Source organism: Cucumis melo, chromosome 8 (assembly GCF_025177605.1).
Source record: "Cucumis melo cultivar AY chromosome 8, USDA_Cmelo_AY_1.0, whole genome shotgun sequence".
In the NCBI taxonomy this organism is placed as follows: domain Eukaryota; kingdom Viridiplantae; phylum Streptophyta; class Magnoliopsida; order Cucurbitales; family Cucurbitaceae; genus Cucumis; species Cucumis melo.
Genome location: NC_066864.1, coordinates 19931900 through 19941786, shown reverse-complemented (window position 1 = coordinate 19941786; position 9887 = coordinate 19931900). Strand labels below are relative to the sequence as shown.

The 9887-nt window shown below is 35.9% G+C and overlaps 1 protein-coding gene and 1 long non-coding RNA gene across 2 annotated transcripts; both read left to right on the top strand.

Annotated features, from left to right (window-relative positions):
- The first annotated feature begins 319 nt into the window (after nt 1–319).
- Nucleotides 320–6540, top strand: LOC103486125 (lipid phosphate phosphatase delta). Its single transcript, XM_008443976.3, has 8 exons — nt 320–863; nt 958–1053; nt 1132–1206; nt 1317–1447; nt 2932–3035; nt 3121–3249; nt 5481–5596; nt 5780–6540. Exons 1-8 carry the CDS (start codon nt 702–704, stop codon nt 6182–6184), a joined length of 1218 nt encoding a protein of 405 aa, XP_008442198.1. The 5' UTR covers nt 320–701; the 3' UTR covers nt 6185–6540.
- Nucleotides 6541–8260: 1720 nt separating this feature from the next.
- LOC103486126 (uncharacterized) lies at nt 8261–9615 on the top strand. Its single transcript, XR_537025.3, has 4 exons — nt 8261–8509; nt 8589–8768; nt 8847–9041; nt 9117–9615. It is a non-coding gene; the product is annotated as an uncharacterized LOC103486126 (long non-coding RNA).
- Nucleotides 9616–9887: the final 272 nt, after the last annotated feature.

The following is a 9887-nucleotide window of genomic DNA, read 5'->3' as shown; positions in this document are numbered from 1 at the left end:
GATGAAAATGGAGAGGGCAAGGTGTCGAGAGAAGAGATGTAAACTGATTAATTTATAAGTTAAAAGGTGCTATTGTAACTAATCCCGAGTAATTTATGTAAAAATTTTTCTAATTATACTATAGAACAATTTGAAATTAGTGTTTAAATTGATATAATATCATCCCATAGTTCTCTTTTCTATATATATTCCAAAGTTTAGGTTTTAACATTTTTTTTTTAATCCCTTTGGAAACTTCATGTGAAGGGGAAATATCAGCCCAATATTAATCTATCGAACTTTGAACCAAACCATTTTCTTACTCATTTATGGACTTCATCAACGGCGTTCCCAAAATTTTAGCCTTTTTATTCCAATCTTTCCCTTTCATGGAACGATGCTTTCCGTGTGCTGGCATTAAAAGCTACCAGTCAAAATCCAACGAAGCCTAACCGAAACCCACAGGCCACACCCCCACTCCCTTCAACAATGGAAAAGGGAAAAACTGTTCATACCCTCTCCCCATTCTTTCCTTTTCTGAAATTTGATGGACTCATCAATTTTTTATCGAATCCAAATTCGACCCATTTCCCTCAGATATATTAAGCACCTGAATTCTGTTTCAGTCTTTGATTTCTCCATCCCTCTTGTTTCTTCTCCTTTCTGATTCTCTTCGCTTCGATCCCTCTCTTTTTGGAGGGAGGAAGAAGAAAGAGGGGGAAATGGAAAGCGTTGTTGTCTGGCAAACGGTGGCTTTGTGTGGGCTCCTCTCCTGGATTGGTTTGGCCTCCTACATTAACATAACCCACAAGCTCAGATCCTCTCTGCAACCTTGGGTGACTCGACATGTCGTCACAGGCGCTCCTCTCATCCTTCGAATCCAGGTTTTGGAATTATTTTCGAAACCGATTATGTTTAAGTTTTCTGTTTCCGTTCTTGTTTGGATTCTTTGTTTATAAAAGTTTTTTGGGTTTGCAGAAATATCAGAATTCGTTCTTCGATGCCCTTTTTTCTGGGTTGTCTTGCATTGTTTCTGTGCCTTTCTACACTGCTTTTCTTCCGCTGCTATTCTGGGTATGCTTTAGATCTCTCTCTAATTGTTGATCCCGGACAAAGTTCATATGTGGGCTAACTTTTCGTTTGAAATTGTAGAGTGGTCATGGAAAATTGGCTCGGCAAATGACTCTTTTGATGGCGTTTTGTGATTACTTGGGGAATTCCATTAAGGTAACTAGCCTTGCCCTTTGTCTTCTCTCTTGAATTCGAGCTTCTTATTCGCTTCCATCCAACATGTGGAGTCTTTCCTTTTTTTTTTTTTACTCTTTTGAATTTTCTAGGATGTTATATCAGCTCCTAGACCCAGTTGTCCACCTGTTAGGAGAATAACTGCTACCAAAGATGAGGAGGAAAATGCCCTGGAATATGGATTGCCCTCTTCTCACACGCTAAATACAGTTTGTTTATCTGGGTACGTTATTCCTATCCCTACGTGGTTGATGGTTCGTATGCTTGCTATTTCCTTTCTGGTATCATATTTTCTTGGAGGTATTTCTTTTGTCTCTCTTCTCTCAGGGTTAGATTCATGCTGTGACTTTTAACAAAACTCTTTGTTTATATTGGGTTATGAGAACCGCTCCTCGACTCAGATTTTGACGTCGGTGTTGGTGTTGTTTACACTGACTTGTTGCCTTTTCAGCTTTAGTTGAATTTATTTCTGAGCTTGTAATTTTGATTGACCTAATGAATGTATAAATGATCTTGTTGAGTATACCAAGTGAGTCGTCAACTATTGGTTTAGCTCACGAGGGAGACAAGAAGATGATTAGCAGAATGCTCCCATGAGTCATTAGTGCTTTAAATGTGAGAGTAGTGATATGCATATTGCACACTTGCAAGCATTGAAATGAATTGCTCCGAGTTTGAAGACTTTTAGAAGGACATACTTTAAGTTTGAAGACTTTTAGAGGTGAAGGACTTCTGATCTCAACGTTATCTTTAGAATCAAGTTATGAACTAGTAAAAGACTAAACTTGTTATGAAGTGCGACTTTTCAAATATTCTCGAATGTTGTGGCAAGTAATGGATGTAAAATGACTTATGTACCTAAAGGAGTAAAGGACTTTAAAAGTCTCAAGTGAACGTGAAATGAACATTGATACTTGACCCTTCTATTGTTGAGAGTTTTAAATGATTGAAAAGACATCAATATTGTTTAGGAGAGAAGTTATACTGGATCGAGAAGTTTCAGCAGTGCATTTTTTTTTAATTCATTTTGTCTCACCTTTTATTTGCTTTGTTCTTTTGGGCTTATCCAGTTTAGGTTCATTTTTAGAGATTTAGTAAACTTGCTGTATTTGGCCCATGTAAAAGACAATTACAATTTTCAATATCGAGTATCTGATTAGATTTTGACTGTCTTGTGTGTCACTGAGATATACTGAAGTTGACTATGAAAGGGCTTATAGGTTCAATTCTTGTTGTGAAATTGGAAAACTGAGGGGAAAGAGAAGGCATGGTGGTATCTGTTCTCCATATATAGTAGTATAATATTCAAAATGATCTCTCTTTGCTGAAAGTAAAAATAATTGGTTAGAATTTAAATTTTAATATCTTTCAACCGTTACAAGATGTATTTCACGGACCATATTGGACCTCCATCTTAATAGTGGGTTGAGGAAATTAGTTCCTAGTATCCTTCTCATGTTGTCTTTCGTAGTTTCTTATCTGATCTCTTCTATTCTTCTTTAAAAGAGTTCCATATTCAAGTAAATGCAAATTCACTTGAAAAAATAGGATTTTTTAAATTTAGAGGTGGTTGTTTTCTTACTGCTAATATACGGTTGCCATAAGTTTTCAACTATGTCGTACATATTGATTTTACAATCTATTGACTCTTTGCAGCCTATACTATTGTTTTGACACTAACTATTTTCCATTGGCATGACCGTGCAGATACCTCTTGTATTATATCCTATCCTATACTGAGAATATACATGCCTCCTATACATTTGCGGGATTTGCTCTTGTTTGTTTGCTTGTAGGCCTCATTGGCTTGGGTAAGCCTTATTTTCACAAGTAAAATTGTCAGTTTTATACCTTTTATTGTTTCCCTTCCAATCTGAGAATTTTCATTTCCATCAGGAAGAATATACTTGGGCATGCATAGCCCAATTGACATCATTTCTGGTCTTGTTTTCGGCTTGATGATTCTCTTGTTTTGGTCAAATGTTCATGAATATGTGGACAGCTTCATTACCACAGGCCAAAATGGTATATTCATTTCACACTTTTGTCGCTATTTTTTCCCCTAGTTAAGTTAAGGGTCTGTGCAGTATTTTGAGGAGTTTCTTCTTCTGATAAGTAGTATTTATTATTTTCAATAAATAAGATGCATATTCGACAAAAAGGAAAATAAAAAAAAAACAAGGAAAATAGGACTCATATTCCCAAACTAGATGATATTTATTAAAGAAGATCCGCTTGGAATTGGAAAAGGGTGTTGTAATGCTCAGAGAACCCAAAACTCTACAGAATATTCCAAAGGGCACTCCAATGAATATAATCTTTTATTGTTTTGGTTTATTTTCACAATATTTGTCACAAACAAGCCGTCACATCTTGCTGGGACACAGTTTTAGCTTTCTACCCCTGCATTCTACATTAAGCACCAAGAGAGAAGCCTCCAAAAAAGCAATTCAGCTTTCATAAGGAATGAAGAAAGAAAAGAAGTCGTCTAGGCTTGCTACATTTTGAATGAGCACCAACTTAGAAGAGATTCCAAGGTGATGCTGCTGCCTTTGTACTCTCTGCATTGTTCATTTCCTCAAAAATATAGACCACATAAACACCTTAACTTTTTTGAGAGGCGTATATTGGAGATGAAGAGGTTGACAGAAAGAACATAATTTATTATCTAATCTTCTAGTAACAGCTATTGAGTTAAAACTTTTCAGTTTCAGAAATGGTCGCTGAAATTTTACTAGGCTGGACATTGAAGAGAGAGAAGAGAAAGTGAAATCTCAGGAGAAGAAAGTGTAGGGTTGACTAGAGAGAAGCGGGCAGAAAATTTACAGAAGAGGGGTTGGAAAGATAGAAAGAGACTGAGCAGAGAAATTGACAAAAGAGAATGAAAAGAAGAGGAAAAAAAAAAAAATTAGGATGTCACATTTTCAAAGTAACTACATTATCTTTGCTGTACAGTGACATCTTGACGCTGCCTTATGTTATCTAAAGGCAGATATTAAAAGCAAGTAAACTCCTGTGCTAAAATATCCAGTTTGGAGCTATATGCCTTAAATAGGAGCCATCCCTTCTGAAATTATACTCACGAAATGTGTATTTTACTCGTACCTTTGGATTCACGGAGAGAAACTTGAGAAAAGAAAGGAGAAATTTCTGATCTAATTTTCATGTTGAGTCTATATCAGGTTCAAAATTGACCCATCTTGGAGAACTACACCCCAAAAGCCAACTATTAGAGTGGGAGAGCCAAACCATTGAAGTACCACATTGGTCATTTCATTCTAATCAAAGTGGGACAAAGGCATCCCCTAACTACCTTGGTTCCTAACAATACCTCATCCCTAGAAAGCTGACTCTGATACCATTGTTTGGTATCATGCCTCCTATGCCACCTATGCATTGTTAGGTATCATGCCTACCTAACAATGGTATTAGAGCCGGTTTTCGACATTTCAGAGTGGAGCCGATAGAAGGTTTTGATTGGGAGTGGCTGAGAAGTATCGTCAAAGTAGCTGTTGGGACGTTCACTTTCTAGGGATGGGGTATTGTTAGGAACCAAGATAGTTATGAGATACTTTTATCCCACCTTGGTTAGAATGTGATGATCAATATGGTACTTAAATGACTTGGCTCTCTCACCCCAATAGCTAACTTTTGGGATGTGGTTCTCAAAGGTGCTTAAGTACCTAATGAAAATTGATAGAACCGAGATATGTTGAAATGTAATTAGATAACATTACTACAAGATAAATCAAGTGTTCGAGGTACTTGGACCTCCCAATCTTGAGATACTCTCAAGCCCTAATCCCAATCCATATTCCAAAATATTGCTTACTTTCTCCATTCCCCTACCCTATTTATAACCAACATCCCTAACACTCCCTATCTAGCTACTAATATATCCCTAATACCAATTCTATCATACTCATTCTTATAATATTGGTGATATGTCCTCAAGTGACTTTGAAGCAATAGTTACTAGGTTTAATCCAATATCCCTTTTCCTGTTTCCGATCTTGGGGAATGTTAGGATATTACTGACGGATCATGTTACATAGTATCTTTTGAGGAATTTTGCAATCTGAAATGTGGGACTTGCAGTAGGTATTGCACTACAAAACGGAGTTGGATGGATCTTGATTTTTACATGTTAAAAATGTTTGATATTTACATTTTAATCTCTCTAGGTGCTTTGTCATTAGGGTGATTCCACTGCTAATTTTTACCAATCTTTTTGTCGCATGCAATTTCTGGTGCAGTTATTTATTTCTGGGGTGCCCTAAGCATTCTGTTGCTCTTTGCTTATCCTACTCCTGAGTTCCCTACTCCAAGTTTTGAATTCCACACGGCATTTGATGGTGTTGCATTTGGAATTGTAAGCAACGTTTTTTCTTTCAGAATTTAGTTATTTTTAATATAATTGATTGATGTTATCTGCTTTAAAGGTGCCATTTTAAAGGATACCGTCAAAAGCCCCTTGTTTTTTTGAAGTTTGCTTTCCTCCTAGTTTCATTCTTCCTTGTGTTACTTTAAATATACAAGAGATTCTGTCCTGTAGGTAGCAGGAGTACAGCAAACATACCATCAGTTTCACCATGAAGCCGTTGCTTGTGTCTTTACGCCACAACTACCAATTTCCACATTTCTTGGTAGAATGCTCGTTGGTTTACCAACCATATTAATAGTGAAGTTTTGTAGCAAAGCTCTGGCTAAATGGATCCTTCCCATTGTTTCGAACACCTTGGGCATGTCTATAAGATCAACCAGCTATATCCCAATGTTAAATTCATCCTCGACTGGTAAGGTGGATGGGTGCAAACAACGTGGTCCTTTGCACAAGCTGTTCTTCTCGAGCCAGGACTCGTTTGACATTGACACGGGTATTAGGTTCGTTCAATATGCAGGCCTTGCTTGGTCTGTGGTTGATCTTGTTCCTTCTCTTTTTGCTTATTTGAACTTGTGATCTGCTTAACTCTAATTCAATCAGTTCAAGATTTAACCTAATTGAACCCCAGTTCTGTGTATATTTTATTTTGCATAGTCAATGTTTAGAGAAGTCATATGTCCTTGTGTAATGGACATTATTTTGTATAATGAGGTGGGGCAATTTTATATGAAGCCAACGAATGTGGCCGTTAGCGACTACTATCTGAGAAACAAAATCTGGAAATGGGTTGTGAAGTGGAATTGAGGAAAAAATGATTTTTTTTTTCTTAAGTAGAAGATTTGAAGTTTGACCTAATAGACTCCTTGGTCTAACATTCATTTATATGTAAATGGAGCTATATAGATGGGAAGATGATTTTTTATTTTTGGAAATAGTAAGCTTATTAGATTGCATTTAATACTTGCTTTAAATACTATTTTGGTCGGATACTTTTATATGTTTATTTTGATCCTTATATAAGGAAAATTTGTACGAACGACCAATTTAGCCAACCCAATATGTAAAATGCTCTTCCACTTGTGTCATAAGTACAATGCTAGATTATGGATTGTACCCTCACTTTTTATCTCACTTGTTATTTCACAATCTCGCTCTCCCTTGTAATTTGACTTGTGATGTGATGGATTGGCAGAGTACGACTTTCATTTGAAATTCGAATGATGTGATTGATTGGTAGAGATGACAAATAATTTGACAATATTTTTTGAAATAAAAATGAACAATATCACACTAAACCTAAACAAACAAGCAATTGTATTTTCTTTGTACAGGAAGCATCATTTGATTAGTGAATTATTTGTTGATGTAGTTCTTCTCAACGGTGATTTATTGAGTAGAGTTTTTCAGAACTCGAGGAGCATATACATAATGGTCTCTCACAATTCCATTTCGTTTTTTAGGTGTCTACAGAAGTTGTAGCATATGGAAAAGGTATGAAATGCGCATTATGCAGAACTGTCTGTAGAGTAAGGGTTTGATATCAAAGATGAGAGAGTGTTCCAGTAGAAGGATGTAAAGCAAGATGGAGGGAGAGCGAGCTAGTGAGACAGCGAGAGAGGGAGACAAGTGCGACAACATGAGAGCAAGACAATAAGACACGTTTTAGAGAGACATTAAGTTAGCGAGACATTAGGACAACGAGATGGTTGGATAGAGAGACATTAGGATATCGAGACATAAATGTGTGAGAAACTTTGAACGAGTGAGACATTGAGAGATATAGTTAACGAGACATAGTATACTGAGATAAGGAATTTCTGTTACAAGTTAATGACAAATCTTATTTTGCTTTACAAATGAAACAAAAGTGTCTACTTGTTTGATATTAGGGGTGTAAACGGGTTTGGTTGGGTTGAGAGAAAACCCATATTTTCGAGTTGTTTGGGTTGGCAACCCAAATAACCTGAATTAAGTGTTTAATCCAACCCAACCCAACCCGTAAAATATGGGTTGGGTTGGGTTGGGTTGTCTGGTTTTTTTTTTTTTTTTTTTTTTTTTTGCATTTAGGGTTTTCTTCCACCTTTCATGTTTTTCAAATTTCAGTGTATCTTGAGGTTAATGTCAAATGTCAATCTCGAACTCAACAAACTAAGAATATCTACAACATAATGGTTTGAAGGAAAACCAAAAACATTTAAATTTTATTTATACAAATAATAATAAATAAATAATTTTATACCTGATTTGAGATCACCGTTGAAAGCTGAACTGTGAAGATGAATCGCGAAGATAGGAGATGAGGGACGAACAACGAAGAGAGGGACGAGCAGCAAAGTTAGAAGACAGGAGACAAACGGACAAAAGGTAGATGGACTGCTAGGAGAGGGAGAAGATCCGAGAAGTAGAGGCATCATGCGATGCGGTACGTTGAAGAGAAATGGAGAAGAGGGAAAACTTAGGGAAGGCACGCTCGAGGAAGATAAATTTTTAACCTAATTATTTTTTTAAGTTTTATTTAATACATAATAAAATATATAATATAATATAAATAAATTATATATATATATATATATATATATATATTAAATTAATTCAAGTGGGTTGGGTTGAACCAAAATTTTCAACCCTCCAACCTGAGACCCAACTCAACCCAAAAAAATTCAAATTTTTCAACTCAACCCAACCCATATTTCAACCTAATCCAATCCAACCCATATAGTATGAGTTGGGTAGTCTCGGTTGTCAGGTTACTCGAATTATTCTTACACACCTATTTGATATAGAGGGGTTGGGGTGAGAACAAAAGTTTGTATATTAGAGGCGAGCTGATAGGAATTATTGTGCCTATAACATATAAGTATGAAGAACTTAAAGCTTGAGGTCATCAAGGACGACCTACAGGTAAGTTTGTAAATTACTTTACATATATGTTAAAGCTACATATACAGAAAACTAATCTGTATATATTTTTCTTTTGTAGAAATGGTTCGTGCTCGATTTCACTAATTGAGTACTTACTCGATTTGTTAAGCATCAAATACTCAGCATGTGGAAAGAGTTCATGGGAGACAACCATAGGCATTTCATACCACTCAAATTGATAAATCGTGTGAAAGATTGACACTTCCTCTACGATCATTACATAACTCGACAATTTCAGGTGATTTACATCTTTTACTTTTACTTCCAGTACTTCATTTTTTTTGTTAGATATAACATTTTGATTGTTTGCATGTAGGAGCAATCAATGATCAACAAGGCTGCTAGAGCGAAGTAATCTTACAACCACAGTAGCGGGTCCAAGTCGTTCCTACAACGATAACATGAGCTCATTGAACAACGAGGTCACCCACAGTGGACCGTGTGGAGTTGTTCAGAGAAACACATGCCTAGGAGTGGCTAGTTCATTTCACAGACGGTCATAGATGCGCATGTAAGTTTATGAGAACATTTTGTTTTATTTTCTACTTTCAATTGTGATTATATTAACTTAACACTTTGTGTGCAGAATTAGATGCTGGAACTCCAGTCCCAACCTATCCCAAAAGGTTCTTAACAACTATCAAGGGATGAGATATGCGAGACTGTTTTGGGTAGATGATCGGGCTACTCAAAAGGTCTTTGTTGAGGCTCCAAGCCTAAGTCACGGAAGGGTGGTGGCAATTCATCAAGTTTATCAACTCAAGAAATGCACGATAAGAGATGGTGCAATCTCAGATTAGAGAACTTGAAAAAGGACAACTACTTGTGCTTGAAGAACAAAGAAGAATGTCGGAGATGCATGCTCGATAGATGGAAGAAGTAAAAAAAATGATTGAGGAAATGTCTCGGGCAAATAGATGATCCTGAACTTACTGTACGCTTTTTTTTTAAGTTTACTTGTTTTTTATTTCATGATAGAGAAATTTATTTCAAAAAATGTATACTTTACTTTAATGCCATTGTAGGTGTGGGCTCATTGGAAATGGCGTCCGGGTTAATGAAAAATTCATGCAGCGTTTCTTTTTTATGCAGTTCTTTCTTTTTTATGTAATTGTTAAGATAGAAAGACTTTAAAATCGAATTCTGTTCGTTTTTCTAATTGTTAAAAAAACAATATGAATGAAGATTTCATTTTTCTGTTTATTTTATTTGTCATATTTGAAAAGTTTATGGAATTTAAAATTGGATCGAAACTAAAAAACATATCATATGATTTAAAAAAATTGGACATAATAATTAAAAAAAGATATCCCGACGTTATGCAGTGTCAGGTTTTGTTACATATTTCCAACGCCTA